The sequence below is a fragment of the Mirounga angustirostris genome, unplaced genomic scaffold (assembly GCF_029215605.1).
Source record: "Mirounga angustirostris isolate CCGP_5_RB_7025 unplaced genomic scaffold, mMirAng1.0.hap1 SCAF_4, whole genome shotgun sequence".
Classification (NCBI taxonomy): Eukaryota; Metazoa; Chordata; class Mammalia; order Carnivora; family Phocidae; genus Mirounga; species Mirounga angustirostris.
Window position 1 is genome coordinate 182,590,253 of NW_026991712.1, and position 18,996 is coordinate 182,609,248.

Sequence of the window (18,996 nt, forward strand, 5' to 3'; positions counted from 1 at the left end):
AATGAGTCTTATATATGCTGAAGTTTGCCAGACCGGTCTGAGAATGAGTCAATGAGCAATTGGAGCATCTCTGCATTATCAAATATTTTCATGTGTATCGTCTGTATGTCTAGCCCAAGATAAATGTTTATGAACTACTGAGAAGCAGGAAGGCCTCTATCTACTTCTAGATTTCACAAACTGCAGGGGCGCCCGGGTGGCTCAGTGGGTTAAGCATCTGACGCTTTATGTCCGCTCAGGTCATGATTTCAGGGTCGAGGAGATTAAGCCCCATGCTGGGCTCCACACTCAACGGGGAGTCTGCTTATGATTCTCTCTCTCCTCTCCCCCTGCCTCTCCCCCTGCTGACACACGTTCTCTCTCCTCTCTCTCAAATAAATAAATATATAAAATCTTTAGATTTCACGTACTGCAGAAAATCCCCGAACTTACTCATCAGAGAAGTAATTTAAAGAATAACCTTCCCCAGGACCCTGCACCTCTGGGAATTAGGTTTGATCACTCCTTACATAACTCTAGCATATTGGAAATCAAACTCATTTAGGAAAGAATGGTACCTTTCCACGTCTCCCTCAAAAGGATCCCTCCTTTTCTGTTTCTTTCTCTTCCGCTTACCCACCTCCCTCTGTCTGGCTCACCTCTCTGCAATCTCAGCAGCGGGTTTCCCTCAGTCTGCGTCAGGCGTGGTTATTACTTGCACCTTTTCGATTCTCTGTCCCGCTCACCCCCCACCCTTATGCCTTATGCACCCCACCCCTGCTCTTACATCCCCGCCACACCCTCCCCTCTATGACCAGCATTTCCTCTTATGTACAGCACAGTGCACAGTGTAAAACTTGTTTTATCCCCAAGTAGATACAAAACTTCCACCTCACTTTCCCAGGGACAAAACAGGCCCCATCAGATTTTTCCATTACTCACGATTATTAAATAAAGTTATTTGAGGACTGTCCATCACTTAGAGAGGCAGACTTTACTTCTAAGTCCAGACAGTGCCCAGGACATTATTCGAACGGCTTCCTTAAAGCCCCTGAACTCAGTAAGCCTGTTTAGAGCTTCCAGTATCAGTCTTGGAGGGAATAACAGAGGAGGCAAAGAGAATATGCATATACATGATATCAAAGCAGCAAAATGTAGAGACAAAAGAAGTGTTTCCAGCATCTCCACCACTCAGGAGCCACAGAGACCAGCGCTGCCCACAGCTCACTCCCCTCACCGCTCAGGCTCCCTTGTGAAGTGAGGGTGGCACCTCGGATACCCACCAGGCTTGTTTGTCCCCTCCTGGCATAAGTGAGGGGCCATACCGGGCCCCCTCCTCTCCACCACTGACTCCGCTCCCCACAAACAGGATGCCCTTGGCCTTGAGGTCACGACATCGTCTCTGTATGAGAGAAAAATAATTTTGTTATGCTTCCATAAGACAGTTTCTCCCGATGAATGAGAAGAGGTATAAGACTGGTAATGGAGAGCCCACACTGGACATGAAATGACCCCAGGATCCAAGAATAACCTGATCATTCAAGCAATTATATCCCAGGGCGCCTGGCTGGCTCAGTGGTAGAGCATGCAACTTTGATCTCAGGGTCATGAGTTCAAACCCCACGTTGGGTGTGGAGCCTACTAAAAAAAAATAAATAGAAATAAACAGTTTTAAAAAGAAATTTAATTCCCTCAGTTTGGGAGTTAAGAAAAAAAAAAAAAATCCAGGGAGCCTGGTTGGCTCAGTCAGTAAAGCATGTGACTCTTGATCTTGGGGTTGTGAGTCTGAGCCCCATGCTGGGTATAGAAATTACTTAAAAAAAAAAAAAAAATCCATGGAAGTTTAAAATAGCTACCCTTCCCCCAAAGGGAAATAATAAATAAAGCCAAACATACAATCTCATTTTCCTGGAAGATCTAGTACCGTAAGACTCCATTAAGAGTTGGTGGGTTTTGGCGGGGGGGGGTTGGTTTTTAAGAGTTGGTTTCGTATGAGTATGACCTCCTGCCACTCAGCACTTGAGATGGTACAGGGTCTTCTTTCAGCCCACAAGGCCAGTAAAGCCGTGGTTCTCAACCACATTGTTCACTGACGTGTCATGGGCTGCTGGTGGAGGAGGGAAGAGCTAAGCACAAACCGTCAGCCTGCAGTATTTAAGCAGAAGTCCTCCGTCTGAGTTACAGGTATGACTGAGGAGACCTCAGGTACGTCGCGGCAGAAACAGAGGCTGAGGACTGCAGTGTCCGCTCCAAGCTCTAGTATCAGCACTGCAGAAGGACGGTCCACTCTTTTATGATGTGTGCAATGCTGGTACTTTATTCTAGAATGTTCTCAGAACCAGGAAGAATTCAGCCTGAAGAATACTTACTGTGGTGTCCCTGTATTCAGAATTTCCTCCATCGATGATGATGTCGCCAGTGTCCAACAATGGTACCTGTAACCAGACGCTAGCATGAAGGTGGGCCAAAGAAATGAGAGACAAAATAGAACGTACCTTGACCAATTAAAACAAACAAGAATTTAACCCAATAAGCCCAATCTAAAAGCACACGTTACCTAATTTTCAGTAATCCTCCCTGTGGCTAGAGCTGGGGCCTACGTGCGAGGTTAGGGCTCGCAACCCAGTTGGAACTCTCTGCAACGAAGATCGTTCTCTTTAAGATTTTACAACAACCGATATTATGCAGCCATCAAAAGGAATGAGATCTTGCCATTTGCAACGACGTGGATGGAACTGGAGGGTATTATGTTGAGCGAAATAAGTCAAACAGAGAAAGACATGTATCAGATGACCTCACTGATATGAGGAATTCTTAATCGCAGGAAACAAACTGAGGGGTGCTGGAGTGGGGGGTGGGGTGGGAGGGATGGGGTGACTGGGTGATAGACACTGGGGAGGGTATGTGCTCTGGTAAGGGCTGTGAATTGTGCAAGACTGTTGAATCTCAGATCTGTACACCTCTGAAACAAATAATGCAATATATGTTAAGAAAAAAAAAAGAAGAAGAAGAAGGTAGCAGGAGGGGAAGAATGAAGGGGGGGAAATCGGAGGGGTAGACGAACCATGAGAGATGATGGAATCTGAAAAACAAACTGAGGGTTCTAGAGGGGAGGGGGTTGGGAGGATGGGTTGGCCTGGTGGTGGGTATTGAGGAGGGCACATTCTGCATGGAGCACTGGGTGTTGTGCACAAACAATGAATCATGGAACACTACATCTAAAACTGATGATGTAATGTATGGGGATTAACATAAGAATAAAAAAATTAAATAAAAAAAAAAAGATTTTACAACAACTGGGGTGCCTGGGTGGCTCAGTCGTTAAGCGTCTGCCTTCAGCTCAGGTCATGATCCCGGGGTCCTGGGATCGAGCCCCGCATCGGGCTCCCTGCTCAGCAGGAAGCCTGCTTCTCCCTCTCCCACTCCCCCTGCTTGTGTTCCCTCTGTCGCTGTGTCTCTCTGTCAAATAAATAAATAAAATCTAAAAAAAAAAAAGATTTTACAACAACCAAAACCCACTTGAAAAATTTTGTATTTCTACTTTGTGCCACCGGATGCTTTACGTCGCAAACCCTGGGAACGGGACTCATTCTAAAGGATCCCATCACTTCCTATAAAATCTGCCCAGAACAGGGCAGGGGTCTGGTAAGTGGCCATCAAGCCGGTTTGGTGCCTGACTCAATGCTGTCATCAGCCCTGCCTGAAGCTGGCAGGAGACCAGGCCTCGAACAAGCGCATCTTCCTACGGTGCACAACGAGGCTGGCTTTATCAGTTACTCTTCAGTCTCCCCGCCCAAGGATCCAGCGAACATGACTTCCTATTTTCTTATGCTGAAGAATAAGCTACCACCTTCCAGGCCATTCTCTCTATAGCTAATCGTGACCAGCTTAGCATCTCGCTACACAAAAAGCTTGGTATGTCCTTTCCTTATCACAGTGTTCTTCTTTTCTAGGTCATTTTTTTTCTTTAAATGGCAGCACACTGGTTACAAACTCCTCTCCCTGCAGAGCCACCCCCACTGTTAACAGGGCTCCCGTAGAAAAGGAATGTTCACCCCTTGCCTTTGTTTATTGTCACTACATTCTCACAGCGAAACTGTTTCTTCCCATCAGCTAATGCCCTGGTTTTTCCAGAGCTGTTATTGAGAATGGTTTTGAGTATCTTCGTAAGTTATTTCCACACACGTTCCCCTTCGCCCGTATGCTGTGTGTGGTTTTGTGGGTTTTGTTGGAAGGAAAAGCACCCAAGGCTGCAGGGCACTGGCTGCGAGCTTGTCTCCACTGACCCTCTCACTGTCGGGGAGGTGTGCTGAGGGACCCCAGAAACCACTCACAGCAACAGCGCTTCACCCCAATGTTGCTGGCCACGCTCCCTGGGGAAGAACATGTTGTCGCTATTGGCTCCTCCTCTCCCACCGCCGTCTCAGTGGGAGAGTGGCCATCAGCCCCCCCTGTGAGGGGACAGCCTGGCGGAGACCACACGGAGTAAGGAGTGAGCCCACCACCCCCTAGCCCTGGGCCCGTGGGGGAAAGCCTAAAGACAGGGTCAGACTAAGATGTGTTAAAGAACCAGAATGAGCCCCGACACAAAGCACCCACCTTCAGCTGATGCTCAGGGTCAGAGTGCAGCAGAGGCCCTAGCAAGGCCACTGCAGCCCAAACACATATGTTTTCTCTTCCAAAATATATATATACTTGCTAGAGACAACAAATCATTCAGAAAGTACCCAGCATGTAATCCTAAGATTCCCTAATGGGATCTCATCATCTATATTAAATTATACAACGATTTACATACTGTTACTTTATACAAATGCTGAAAAAAATAAAATCTACTTCTAAATTTGGACACTACGGTTTATTAGTGAATAGCACTAGACATGCATAATGCACAACCAAAACAGTAAGTTTTTTTTGAATCTCAAAGAGACCGAGATTACTACGGTTTCTCTTCCTACTGTTAATGAATTCCAATTGAAATGTCTCTTGGGGTCCCAGAATTTCACATATATGGAATTATTACCACCTGAGGATATGTTGTGACTTAATTAGTGCCAATCAAGTTAACCAACACTGAGACATTGAAGCACTGTTTTGTCTGAACTCAACAGTTCACATCCAGACACTGAAGAGAAAAAAAAAAAAATCTCTTAAGAAAAAAACTGGTGAAATAGCTGAAGGATTGAAGGAGAAAAGCTGCCCCCACCAGCAGCAGCCGGGAGCAGACCTAGCCTCACCAATTTGTCAATGAAATCATCAACAGCTTGACCAGCCTTCACGAGCAATATGATCCGTCGTGGCTTCTTCAGCTTGGAGACCATCTCCTCCAAGGAGTGAGCACCAACCACTTTGGTTCCCTTTGCCTCATTGGCCAAGAAATCATCAACTTTGGAGACTGTCCTATTGAAAGCACAAACCTAGAAGGACAAAAGGTCTGATTAGGAGATCCAGAACACAGAAGGCCTTCTGACCCTAGATTAAGTGGCAGTGAAATTTCTACTCAGCTGCCTGAGGCAAATCAGGCTGGAGTCTGTCACTAGCTGATTGGGACTCAGACTCAAATCAAGGAACCAGCTGCTGCAAACTGTTTATCTTTTGTCACCGATACTCTTTGTATCGAAACAAGCTTAGTGTTTATACTATTTAAACTTTCACTCACCCCAGTTCTCTAACATTAAAGTTTGAGTTCTACGAACCCAGTGCAGATTCCTCCTCCTTAAGATACGGGTAAGATGGAGCACCTGGGTGGCTCGGTCAGTTAAGTGTCTGCCTTTGGCTCAGGTCATGATCTTGGGGTCCTGGGATGGAGCCCTGCTGGGCTCCTTGCTCAGCAGGGAGTCTGCTTCCCCCTCTCCCTCTGCCCCTCACCCCTGGCTGGTGCTTTCTCTCTCCCTCTCTCTCAAATAAGTAAATAAAATTAAAAAAAAAAAAAAACCCAGATAAATTTATTCAGGCTGCAACCTTACAGATATATTTAGCAAGACTCTCCTTCAGAGAATGGTGGAGCTGCCCCTCCCCCCATGCGAACTGGTGCTTCCCCTTCCTTTGCAAAAACCTCATGAGCAGCAACAGGGATTACATCAAGAGAAGTAAGCTGCAGTTGTACAGGATCTTGGAAATCAACAGCAGTGCACCGAAGAACCCACAAGAGAAGTGTGTGTCCTCCAGACTTACCACAAAGCCATGGTCATTCATGTTCAAAATTAAGTTCTGGCCCATGACAGCCAGTCCAATCAGTGCAATGTCAGCTCTAAAAGACCAGGAAAGGGAATAAAGAAAAATGTGTCAGTTCCACTTAATCCATTCCAACTCGGGGACCCAAGAGTGCCCTGGCTCTCGCTGTGAATAACGTGCCTTCCCTTTTCCTCTGTCCCCCTACTCCCTTTCACCCGAGAACCCAGGCATGCACCTCCCAGGCCCCTACAGACAGGCCACCCTGCACTCTGCCACTTCAAAGGACCTCAAGTTCTCTTGAGATCAACTAATCCTGCACGGAGGAGGGCATGCAATCTTTGCTGTGCTCCAGTCTACCCGGCAATGACCCACTGCGGGTGGCCTCGTCCCCCACACTGGGGAGAAGCCCCTGCAGGCACAGCCGCCGACGGGCCAGCCACTTCCCCGGCTCGAGCCCTGGCTTCCCTCGGCCATGCCGCTCCCCTCCCCGCCGAGCCCTTTCTGGGAACGGGGATCCGCCCGGCGCCGCCACGAGGGGCAGAGGGCCTGGGCCCGACGGGGCTGAGACCCTGAAGGTCCGGAGCTCCGGGCGCCACGAGGCCCGGCTCCGCGGCCCCCGTGGTCAAGGCGACCTCAGGAGTAGCTCCGCCCTCCGCGCCGGGCCTCGGAAAGTTCCCCGGGCGTCCGCGGGCCGTCACTCACTGGGCCATGGCGGCGGCGGCGGCGGCGGCAGACCGGGTAGGAGCGGACGGAAGCGAAGAGCTGAGAGCGCGCGGCCCGGCTGCTGAGGATGAGTGCCGCGCCCGCACGGGCCCCCAGACCCTGGCCGCGGCCTTCCGGCGCCGACCAATCGGAAGGAAGGGGCGGAGCTGTGCAGCACGCCATTGGCCCTCCCCGGCGCCTGTTAGACCACCTGAGGCAAACGGGCCCGCCCGCCCCCGGAGCAGGCTCCGGAGAGCGCCGAGCACATCGATGGCAACGCCGAGGCAGGCGGGGCGGGGCGGGGCGGGGCGGGGCGGGGCGGGGACTCCTGGAACAGACCCAAGGGCGCTGGGCGTGCGGTTGGGGCTCTAGAACAGGTGCAGGAGGCCGGGCAGGGAGCAGGGGCACCCGGGCCGGGCACGGGGGCCTGGGAAGGGCGCGGGCACAAGTGGAGGGGCGGAGGGGCGCCCGGAACAGGCGCTGGGGGCCCGGCGGCTAGCGATCACTGGCGGAGGGGGCGGGGGACGCGAGCCAGGAGGCGCTGGGACCGCGAAGGGGGCCGGGCGCAGACCGGGGAGCGGCGGCGGAGGGGCGGCGGCCGGCTCCCTCCGGTCCTGGGAGCGGAGGACACGCGGGGCCCGGGCTCGGCTAGGTTGGAAGAGTGGCAGCTCACTCCGCGCTGTGCTTTCCACTGTCCCCGGCCCTCGGACGCCTGTTGCCCGAGTGTCCCTAGCCCCTTCCTCCCGTCGCTGCCGCGCACTGTGGGGTTCAACCCCGTCGGGGACCCAGGTTCGTTCTGGCATGTGGGTGTAATGAGTGCCAGGAAATGTGGGTCCTCACCCGCGACCGTGAGCGGGGAACGTGCGGCCCCTGGTTGCAGGAGAAGCCGCAGGCGCAGAGCAGGCGGTGAATGAACTTGGGGTGCGATGGGGCCGTCGTTGAACTTCCCGTACAGCTGAGGCACCAGAGGCGGCCCCACAGCCTTCGCAGAAGGCCCGCTCCGTGCTCCAGGCGTCTTCCCGTCCCCTCTGAACCCTCCTGCCCCTGACAGCAGATGCTGGTGAGCCGGGGGTGGCGCCTCCGGTACATTTTAGGGGTTTTTGTTTTTTGTTTTTTTTCTGTGAATGCTTCCTATCATCTAACATGTACCTTGCACATACTAAGTGCTCACCAGAAACAAAAGTCACACAGCTGTTTAATGGCTCGTTAGTGCCCAGAGCTGGTTCCATCACACCAATTGCACAAGTTCCTTTGTAATACAGGTTTTAACAGATACACTATAATAACTTACACGTAAGCCTGTATCGCACTACAGTGGACTTTTCCTACTGGAAGTTGGGTATGAGTAAACCTCAGTTGACGATATTTTTGAATGCAATATGGAATCTCACTCTGAATATTTAAAATATCACGATCTAGGGGCGCCTGGGTGGCTCAGTCGTTAAGCGTCTGCCTTCGGCTCAGGTCATGCTCCCAGGGTCCTGGGATCGAGCCCCGCATCGGGCTCCCTGCTCGGGGGGAAGCCTGCTTCTCCCTCTCCCACTCCCTCTGCTTGTGTTCCCTCTCTCGCTGTATCTCTCTCTGTCAAAAAAAAAAAAAAGAATTAAAAAAAAAGAATAATAAAATAAAATATCACGATCTATCTTGCATGTAAAAATTTTTGTGTATTGTTTTCTGCATTAAAGGCATTCTGTTAATTTGTTCTTTTCCTTGAGGTGCTTCCCTATTTGCAGGTTTTGTACCAGCCAGGGCTGACACTCCTGAAGGTCGAATTTTCCTTTCTCTACTCTCCCGTGTGGAGCATGGCCTTCATGGACTCTGTGGTTGACTCACTGTACAATGTCCAGGTGGGGCCAAGATTAGAGCAGAACTTCCTCCTTAGGAAGAAAAGTTCCTGCCCCATGAGGCCCTTTCTTTCATTCCTTCTTGCTTTTCCTGGTTGCAGAAATATACAACCGGAAGCAAGCCCAGAATTTATTTTAATTATTTGTTCGTTCAACATTAGTCGTTTTTTTAAAATTCCAGTATAGTTAACATGCAGTATTATAAGACGTCTCAGGTAGACAGTGTAGTGACTCAATAATTCTATACATTTCTGTTCATCACAATAGGTGTACCCCGTTTTGTTTTAAGATTTTATTTATTGGGGTGCCTGGGTGGCTCAGATGGTTGGGCGTCTGCCTTCAGCTCAGGTCATGATCCTGGGGTCCTGGGATCAAGCCCCACATTGGGCTCCTGGCCCAGTGGGAAGCCTGCTTCTCCCTCTCCCACTGCTCATGCTTTCTCTCTCTGTGTCTCAAATGAATAAATAAAATCTTTAAAAAAAAATTTTTTTTTTTTAATTTATTTGACACAGAGAGAGAGAGAGCACAAGCAGGGGAAGCGGCAGGCAGAGGGAGAGGGAGAAGCAGGCTCCCGGAGGAGCAGGGAGCCTGCCATGGGGTTCCATCCCAGGACCCTGCAGTCATGAACCAAAGGCAGTCGCTTAACCAACTGAGCCACCCAGGTGCCCTAAGTGTACCCTTTTTTTTTTAAAAAGATTTTATTTATTTATTTGACAGAGAGACAGCGAGAAAGGGAACACACACAGGGGGAGTGGGAGAGGGAGAAGCAGGCTTCCCGCTGAACAGGGAGCCCCATGCGGGGCTCGATCCCAGGACCCTGGGATCATGACCTGAGCTGAAGGCAGACGCTTAACGACTGAGCCACCCAGGCGCCCCAAGTGTACCCTTTTTTAAAAAGTAATCTTTACCCCCAACAAGGGGCTCAAACTCATGACCCCAAGATCAAGAGTCACATACTCTACCGACTAAGCCAGCCAGGTGCCCCACATTAAGTATACTCTTAATCCCTTTCACCTATTTTACCCATCCCTCTACCCACCTCCCCCCTGGTGACCATTAGTTTATTCTCTATAGTTAAGAGTCTGGTTTTTTTTGGTTTGTCTCTGTTTTTCATTTGTTTTGTTTCTTTTTTTTTTTTTTTTTAAGATTTTATTTATTTATTTGACAGAGAGAGAGATAGTGAGAGCAGGAACACAAGCAGAGGGAATGGGAGAGGGAGAAGCAGGCTTCTTGCTGAGCTGGGAGCCCGATGCGGGACTCGATCCCAGGACCCTGGGATTACGACCTGAGCTGAAGGCAGACGCTCAACGACTGAGCCACCCAGGCGCCCCATTTGTTTTGTTTCTTAAATTCCACATGTGAGTGGGCGCCTGGGTGGCTCAGTTGGTTAAGCGACTGCCTTCGGCTCAGGTCATGATCCTGGAGTCCCTGGATCGAGTCCCGCATCGGGCTCCCTGCTCGGCGGGGAGTCTGCTTCTCCCTCTGACCTTCCCCCCTCTCATGCTCTCTCTCTCTCTCATTCTCTCTGTCTCAAATAAATAAATAAAATCTTAAAAAAAAAAAAATTCCACATGTGAGTGAAATCATGTGGTATTTGTCTTTCTCTGACTGACTTATTTCACTTAGCATAATACTCCTTAGATCCATCCATGTTGCAAATGGCAAGATTTCATTCTTTCTTATGGCTGAGTAATATTCCAATATATATATTTTAGATATATTTACCACATCTTCTTTATCCATTCATCTATCCATGGACACTTGGGATGCTTCCCTAGTTTGGTTATTGGAAATAATGCTGTTATAAACATAGGGGTGCATACATCTTTTCAAATTAGTGGGTTTTTTTTTAACTAGGCTCCCCGCCCAGCATAGAGCCCAACTCAGGGCTTGATCTCAAAACCCTGAGATCAAGACCTGAGCTGAGATCAAGAGTTGGACACTTAACCAACTGAGCCACCCAGGTGCCCCTCGAATTCGTGTTTGGTTTTTTTTTTAAGATTTTATTTATTTATTTGACAGAGAGAGACACAGCAAGAGAGGGAACACAAGCAGGGGGAGTGGGAGAGGGAGAAGCAGGCTTTCTACTGAACAGGGAGCCCGATGTGGGGCTCGATCCTGGGACTCCGGGATCATGACCTGAGCCGAAGGCAGAGAGACGCTTAATGACTGAGCCACCCAGGTGCCCCTCATGTTTTTTTATTCTTTGGGTAAATACCCAGTAGTGGAATTATTGGATCACAGGGTAGCTCTATTTTTAATTTTTTGAGGAACCTCCATACTGTCTTCCGGAGTGGCTGCACCAGTTTGCATTCCCACCAACAATGCAGGAGGGTTCCTTTTCCGCCACATCCTCGCCAACATCTGTTGTTTCTTGTGTTTTTGATTTTTGCCAGTAAAGCCCAGAATTTATTTTATTTTTTTAAAGAGGAACAGTAGCTTTTTTTTTTTTTTAAGATTTTATTTATTTGAAAGAGCACATGAGAGAGAGGCGAGACAGAGGAAGAGGGAGAAACAGACTCCCCACTGAGCAGGGAGCCCGATTCTGGACTCGATCCCAGCACCCTGGGATCGTGACCTGAGCCAAAAGCAGACGCTTCACCGACTGAGCCACCCAGGTGCCCCAGAATGTATTTTAAAGCTACAAGTGCGATGCCTGGCTGCCCTCAATACTTCCTCGAAGGGAGAAGGAAGTGAATATGGGAGCTGATGGAGCCAGGCAAAATCAGGGAGGGCAGAGCTGCTTCCATCACTGGTCACTGGTCACTGCTGAGGCATAGGGACCTAGGTCTTAACCCCAGCTTTGGATGAACCAGGCTGGCAGGAATCTTGGGGCTCTCCCACACTCTAGTGTGCAAGGGAGCTTCATAAATATGAACTCCGATTCCATAGATCTGGGGTAGGCCAGGAAGTGCATTTTATCACCCCAGGTGATTCTCACTGCAAATGGTCTCTGGACCACCTTTTGAAATAGTTCTTAAAGAGTGGTCCACGACCCTTGGAGGTCCCTGGTACCCTTTCAGGGAGAAGTGGGCACAAAACTATTTCACTAGCACTAGCAAGATCTGACTTGCCTTTTAAATCCTCATTCTTGGGGTGCCTAGGGGGCTCAGTTGGTTAAGCATCTGCCTTCGGCTCAGGTCATGATCCCAGGGTCCTGGGATCGAGCCCCGCATCGGGCTCCCTGCTCGGCGGGAAGCCTGCTTCTCCCTCTCCCACTCCCCCTGCTTGTGTTCCCTCTCTCGCTCTCTGTCAAATAAATAAAATCTTTTTTTTTAATTTTTTTATTCTTATGTTAATCCCCATACATTACATCATTAGTTTTAGATGAAGTGTTCCATGATTCATTGTTTGTGCATAACACCCAGTGCTCCATGCAGAATGTGCCCTCCTCAATACCCACCACCAGGCTAACCCATCCTCCCACCCCCCTCCCCTCTAGAACCCTCAGTTTGTTTTTCAGATTCCATCGTCTCTCATGGTTCATCTACCCCTCCGATTTCCCCCGCTTCATTCTTCCCCTCCCGCTACCTTCTTCTTTTTTTTTCCTTAACATATATTGCATTATTTGTTTCAGAGGTACAGATCTGAGATTCAACAGTCTTGCACAATTCACAGCGCTTACCAAAGCACATACCCTCCCCAGTGTCTATCACCCAGTCACCCCATCCCTCCCACTCCACCCCCCACTCCAGCAACCCTCAGTTTGTTTCCTGCAATTAAGAATTCCTCATATCAGTGAGATCATATGATACATGTCTTTCTCTGTTTGACTTATTTCACTCAGCAAAATACCCTCCAGTTCCATCCACGTCGTTGCAAATGGCAAGATCTCATTCCTTTTGATGGCTGCATAATATTCCATTGTATATATATACCACATCTTCTTTATCCATCAAATAAATAAAATCTTAAAAAAAAAATCCTCACTCTCTTACAAGTGTCCAGTGGAGTTTTCTAGAGGCTCTGAGACACGTGATATGGAAGAGATTAAATGCAGAAGCAAGTAAGAGATTCCAGCTATCTTAAACTGTAGTAAGCCAGACGTTAGAGAGATTTCAAAACTGTCAAACAATGACACATATCACTGAATTTCCTTTTGTTTTGGGAAATTGTTATTCAAAAGTTTCTCGGTTTTGATTTCTAAAATGGTAATTATTGATAAAACTCACATAAACGAAAGCTCTTTGTATCATTATAAAAGGGTCTGAGAACAGTGGTTTTGGAACCCCGGATCTAGCCCAACTCCTCTTTGAGAGAGGAGGAAATTGCGGTTCAGAGAGCCGAGACTTGCTTAATCAGAGAGGTACATCAGAACTGCCCCTCTGGGGACAGATTCGATGCCCTCCACGGTTCCTCTCAGTGGGCCCTGGGGTCCGGAGACAGATTCAGTGGTAGGACAGCACCCTGTTGCAGAAGTCAGATGGAATGGCTGCTCGATAGAGAAGGGGAAGAATGGGTCTTGGTGTCACACTGTCCTTAGCTCGCTCCGGTTCCACTTCTTTCTAGCTGTGCAATTCGGGGCAAGTTATTGAGTCTTAAGAGTTTCATGTGTGAGGGCGCCTGGGTGGCTCAGTTGGTTGGGCGACTGCCTTCGGCTCGGGTCATGATCCTGGAGTCCCGGGATCGAGTCCCGCATCGGGCTCCCTGCTCGGCAGGGAGTCTGCTTCTCCCTCTGACCCTCCTCCCTCTCATGCTCTCTGTCTCTCATTCTCGCTCTCAAATAAATAAAATCTTTTTAAAAAAAAGAGTTTCATGTGTGAAACGGGAAGGACAAAATCTCAGATGGTAGCTCTAGGGTGAAATGACACAAACAGGGACTTGCATCTAGACTTAATGCCCACATGCTAGCCTCTGTCTTTTTTTATGGAAAGGACACAGAAGAGATGCAAACTGTAGTGGAAAACAGGATTGAATCAAAACATTTCTCCCAGGCTTCACTGTGCAACCTTCTGGGGACAGAAGCAGAAAAGCAACTTTGCAGCTTCCTGCAAAGCTTCTGAGCTGTTCCCCTGGTTCTAACTCAGCTGGTGATAAAATGCCCCATTGTTAGTTGTTTGCTATGGAAATAGTTCCCAGTGGACAATGACCTACCCATGACAGCAATACCTGTCTTCCTCATCCAAATGCGTATCATCCCAAGCATCCTATCCTCTTCTCCATAGTCATTACCTCTGCTCTACATCCCTTTAGGGGGCCCTAAGTAGGGTGACCAGGAGAGACACATGTCTATCTTGCTCCCGTGTGCTTCTATCACCGTCCTTTGCCTTATACACAACAGATGACCACTAACAGCTGCTGTCAAATGTCTGGTTTATACCAGTTTCTTTTTAAGGGATACAATCCATGCAGATGGTCTGGAACAGTCATCATTCACACCTGTTTTCCTGCATAGCTTTTTTTTTTTTTTTTTTCTCCCTGCATAGCTTTAGCAGCAATCCTTTTCACTCTCAAAATTGTTCTGGCTTGAATGATAAATTCTATTGACACCCCAGCTTAAAATCATATGCTGGGGTGCCTGGTGGGCTCAGTCAGTAGAGCATGTGACTCTTGATCTCGGGGTCATGAGTTTGAGCCCCATGTTGGGCATAGAGCTTGCTTAAAAAATCTATCACAACTTTTTCATAGGACTGTCCTGTAAAAAAAAAAAAGATCTATTGAAGTATAGGGGAGTGGGGGAAATAAGAAGAGACTGGTAAAAGGATACAAACTTTCAGCTATGAGGTGAACAAGGTCTGAGGATCTAATGTTAACATGGTTGCCTCATGACCTTCAATTTTGAGGAATGCTGGTCAGGTATTTTATAGAATGTCCTTCAATTTGGACTTTTTTTTTCCGGATGTTTTTTCTCATGGTTATACTGGGGTTGTGGGTTTGTGGAAGAATACCACAGAGGTAAAGTGCCATTCTCTTGACATCATTTCAGAGGCACCTGCTATCAACAGGGATGAAACTGGTCCTGACCACTAGCTGAGGCAGTGTTTGTCCAGCTTCCCCACTATAAAGTTATTTCTTTCCTCTTTTCCATGTTCTATTCTTTGGAAGCCATTCACTAAGTACAGCCTGCTTCTGCCTGTTTTGTTTTGTTTTTTAAATAGGTTTGTCTTACTGAGTGCTAAAAGTTTTTGTGTATTCTATTTTTTTTTTCAGATTTTATTTATTTGACAGAGAGACACAGCAAGAGAGGGAACACAAGCATGGGGAGTAGGAGAGAGAAGCAGGCTCCCCGCTGAGCAGGGAGCCCAATGCAGGGCTCAATCCCAGAACCCTGGAATCACAACCTGAGCCGAAGGCAGACGCTTAACGACTGAGCCCGTGAGGCGCCCCTTTTTGTATTCTAAATACAAATTCTTTATTAGATATATGATTTGCAAATATTTTCTCCCAGCTTGGGGCTTGTCTTTTCATTTTCTCAATGGTGTCTTCTGAAGAGTAAAGATTTCTAATTTGGATGAAGTCCAATTTATCATGCTTTCGGTGACATATCTAAAAAATCTTTGCCTAACCCAAGGTCACACAGATTTTCTCCTAGGTTTTCTCCCAGAAATCTTTTTTTTTTTTAAGATTTTATTTATTTATTTGACAGAGAGAGACAGCGAGAGAGGGAACACAAGCAGGGGGAGTGGGAGAGGGAGAAGCAGGCTTCCCACCGAGCAGGGAGCCCGATGTGGGGCTCGATCCCAGGACCCTGGGATCATGACCTGAGCCGAAGGCAGACGCTTAATGACTGAGCCACTCAGGCGCCCCTTCTCCCAGAATTCTTACAGTTTTAGCTCTTACATGTAGGTGCACGATCCATTTTGAGTTAATTTTTGTATAACATGTAAGGTAAGGGTCTAAATCCATATTTTTTGCATATGGATATCCAATCGTTCAAGCAACACTTGTCAGAAAGACTCTATTTAATTGCCGTGGCATCTTTGTAAAAAATCAGTTGACCTCAAATGTGAATGTGTGTTTCTGTATTTTCTATTGTGTCCCACCGATTTATGCCAGCACCACACTGCCTTGATTACTGTAGATTATGGTAAATTTTACAATCAGGTAACTTAAGTGCTTCAACTGAATTTTTCTCCTCCAAAAAATTTTTTTTGGTTATTCTAGGTCCTTCGCCATTTCCATATGTATTTCAGGATGAGCTTGTCAATTTCTACAGAGAAGCACCCTGAGATTTTTTGAGGCGTGCACTGAATCTCTAGGTTAATTTGGGGAGAATGGTCATCTTAAGGATATCGAGTCTTTGAAGCTATGAACGTGTTAAAATGTTTCCTTGTATTTCGATCTTCTTTAATTTGCTTCAGCAATGTTTGTAATTTCAGTGCAGGGGCTTTGCACTTTTGTTAACTCAATTCCAAATACTCCTTTTGGTGTTGTTATGAATGGGACTTTCCTGTGTGCAGTATGAGATTGTTCATTCCTGGTACAGAGAAACACAACTAATTGTCGTTCGTTGATCTTGTCTCCTGACGCCTTTCATCTGTGAATGAATGCGATTTTAATTCTTCCTTTCCAGTCTGACTGCCTTTTATTTTCCTTGCTTTTTGCACTGAGACCACCTCGAGTATAATGTGTTGATGCGGTAAGAGGAGATATATTTGCCTTGTTCCCAATCTTAGGGGGAAAGCATCAGCTTTTCACAATTGAGTATGATGTTTTAGGTTTTTCATAGATGTCTTTCACTATGTTGAGAAGTTTCTCTTTTATTTCTAATTTGCTGAGAATTTTTACGATGAATTTTCAGTTGCCCATTTCTCCTTGCGCTTGTCTTTGCCTCAGGTATTATGCCCCAGATGCTAGATGCCCATAATGGTTATTTATAATGGTTATAGCTTCCTGATGTATTGATCCCTCACCATCGTGAAATGTTCCTATTTGGATCTGTTAAGTAACAAAAATTCAACCAAGTACCTTTTATTTTATTTATTTTTTTAAAAGATTTTATTTATTTGACAGAGAGAGAGACAGTGAGAGAGGGAACACAAGCAGGGGGAGTGGGAGAGGGAGAAGCAGGCTTCCCGCCAAGCAGGGAGCCCAATGCGGGGCTCGATCCCAGGACCCTGGGATCATGACCTGAGCCGAAGGCAGACGCTTAACGACTGAGCCACCCAGGCGCCCCCAACCAAGTACATTTTATTTACTTATTAAGATTTTATTTATTTGTTAAGTAATCTCTCCACCCAACGTGGGGCTCAAACTTACAACCCCAAGAACAAGAGTTGCATGTTCCGCTGACTAAGCCAGCCAGGCGCCCCCAACCAAGTACATTTTAAAGATTTAATTTATTGATTCATGATTCGGCAGCAACCCACCTAGCAAGTGGGGGGGGGGGAGCTCCAAAGGGCTACAGCAAAGAAAAGGTTTTTAAAGGTAGAGAGAGGAGTTGAATAAAAGGAAATTGTTCGCAAAGAGTTCATTGTTTTAGGCAAGGTCGCCCTCCTAACGGGAACAGAAGGGTCTATTAGTAAATTTCCTAATGCTGGCCAGGAAATTCCCATGTTAAAGGTTACACATCTGGGGGACAGGGGTGGGGGGTCGAAACTGCAGTTAGATTAGGTATTGTAGGGGACCTGGGTGGCTCAGTCGTTAAGCGTCTGCCTTCGGCTCAGGTCATGATCCCAGGGTCCTGGAATCGAGCTCCGCATCGGGCTCCCTGCTCAGCCGGAAGCCTGCTTCTCTATCTCTCACTCCCCCTGCTTGTGTTCCCTCTCTCGCCGTGTCTCTCTCTGTCAAATAAATAAAATCTTAAAAAAAAAAAAAGATTAGGTATTGTTTGTTTACTGACTTGGGGCCTTAACCTAGGTGCCACCATTTCAGGCCTGTGGTTTCTCTTTAACAATTCCCTCTTTTGATCAGACTCTCAGCTTAGCTGAGGGACGTGATCAAAATTTAAGGCATTAACGCCACTCTCAGCTACTGCTCTATTTCTCAAAGCTTCTGTCGATCCTTTGTGTGGTCTTCACAGTGTGTGACGTTTTTACTTAATCTCTGGGGTATTCACAGGTTACGACTTCAGGTGCACAGTCTTTAAGCTGGTTGTCTTCATTCCTTCTCTGACGTTCCGGTCTCAGGGAGGTCATTGGCCGTGGGTTAGCGGCGGCAAAAATGCACGTAAAGTTTTTGAGAGAATATAACGCACCAGGGAGATTATTACGATGACTACGAGCAGGATAGCTTCCAATGTTTGGTGTACACTTTGAAGCCATTGACCCTGAGAACCAAACTAAAGTCAGTCAAAGGAAGACCCGGCTGAAGGAGGTACTCTTCTAGTCAGGTGGCTTGCTCAGGGATTTTATGTTCTGACTTCCCCCGAAGTGTCAATCCAGGAGCAGAAGGTGGTGTTGGCCAGACACCTCCTTGCTCAGCGGGAAGATAATCAAGGGCTATCTTATTATCAAGAACTACTTTGACCAGAAAGTCTTAGGGTTGCTGGTGGATAGCTACTGACCTTCAATAGCAGAGTTTGCCGTCACTTTTTCCTGATCATAGAGCCCTCACTTACATTTATCCCTAGCCAGGGAAGTAGGGAGAAAGGAGTGCATCCTGAATCACAAGAGCCTCCTGGTAGGGGAGCTGAACAATGAGATGTCTTATTTTGCTTGTGAAAAGTTAGGAGCACAGTTTGATTTTCTCATAGCCTGAAATAAAAGGATGCTCTGAATCCTGAGGTTGCACCCTTCCCCTTAGCTGTGACTTGGGAGATAGAGATGAGAGCATTATCTTTCTGGGACAATGCCGGAGTAAAAGAAAGGAAAAGAAGGAGAACGTTCTTAGGTTTAGTTAACGTAAGAAGCCTTGACCCCTTGGCTTGGGCCCGAGAGGTCTGCCTTGGCATCAGCTGCTTTTCTTCCTTGCCACTTGGATTCGGAGGTCTCCAGTGTCTGTGCCGGGCCAGGTGGCAGGTGGCACCTTCTTCAGCTGTGAGAAGTGTACCCGAGGCTTAATACCTTCAGGGGCACTTGATATGGTCCCTTCCAGTGGGGCTCGAGGGCTGTCTTCTACTGCTCACGTTTGCAGAATACCCACTCATCAGGCTCTAGACTGTGACCCACAGGACCCTCTGAACTGGGATCTGGGAAGGCCTCTTTCACTCCGGTGACAGGCTTGCGTGTGAGACACTAGAGACTTCTGGCAGTATACAGAAGATTGTACACCGATAGAATGTCAAGAAGTTTGCAAGATTTTCATTAAGGCTCATGTGATTTGCTCAGTGGAGTGGGTGCCTTGATCCCTGGAGATTACAGAAGATATACCCAAGTGAGAGACACATTTTTTAACAGTTTCTTTGCCATTGTGAGGG

The 18,996-nt window shown here is 47.6% G+C and overlaps 1 protein-coding gene across 2 annotated transcripts in view; it reads right to left on the reverse strand.

Annotated features, from left to right (window-relative positions):
- The window catches only part of PGD (phosphogluconate dehydrogenase), a 22,663-nt gene extending 15,651 nt beyond the window's left edge, over positions 1-7,012 (reverse strand). For both annotated transcript variants that reach the window (XM_064589945.1, XM_064589944.1), the window contains exons 1-5: positions 6,856-7,012; positions 6,154-6,229; positions 5,217-5,396; positions 2,349-2,414; positions 1,263-1,381 (exon numbers count right to left, since the gene is read on the reverse strand). In XM_064589945.1, coding sequence (XP_064446015.1) covers positions 1,263-1,381; positions 2,349-2,414; positions 5,217-5,396; positions 6,154-6,229; positions 6,856-6,863 — 449 coding nt within the window. In that variant the 5' untranslated portion in view covers positions 6,864-7,012. The remainder of the gene's footprint in view (positions 1-1,262; positions 1,382-2,348; positions 2,415-5,216; positions 5,397-6,153; positions 6,230-6,855) is intronic.
- Positions 7,013-18,996: the final 11,984 nt, after the last annotated feature.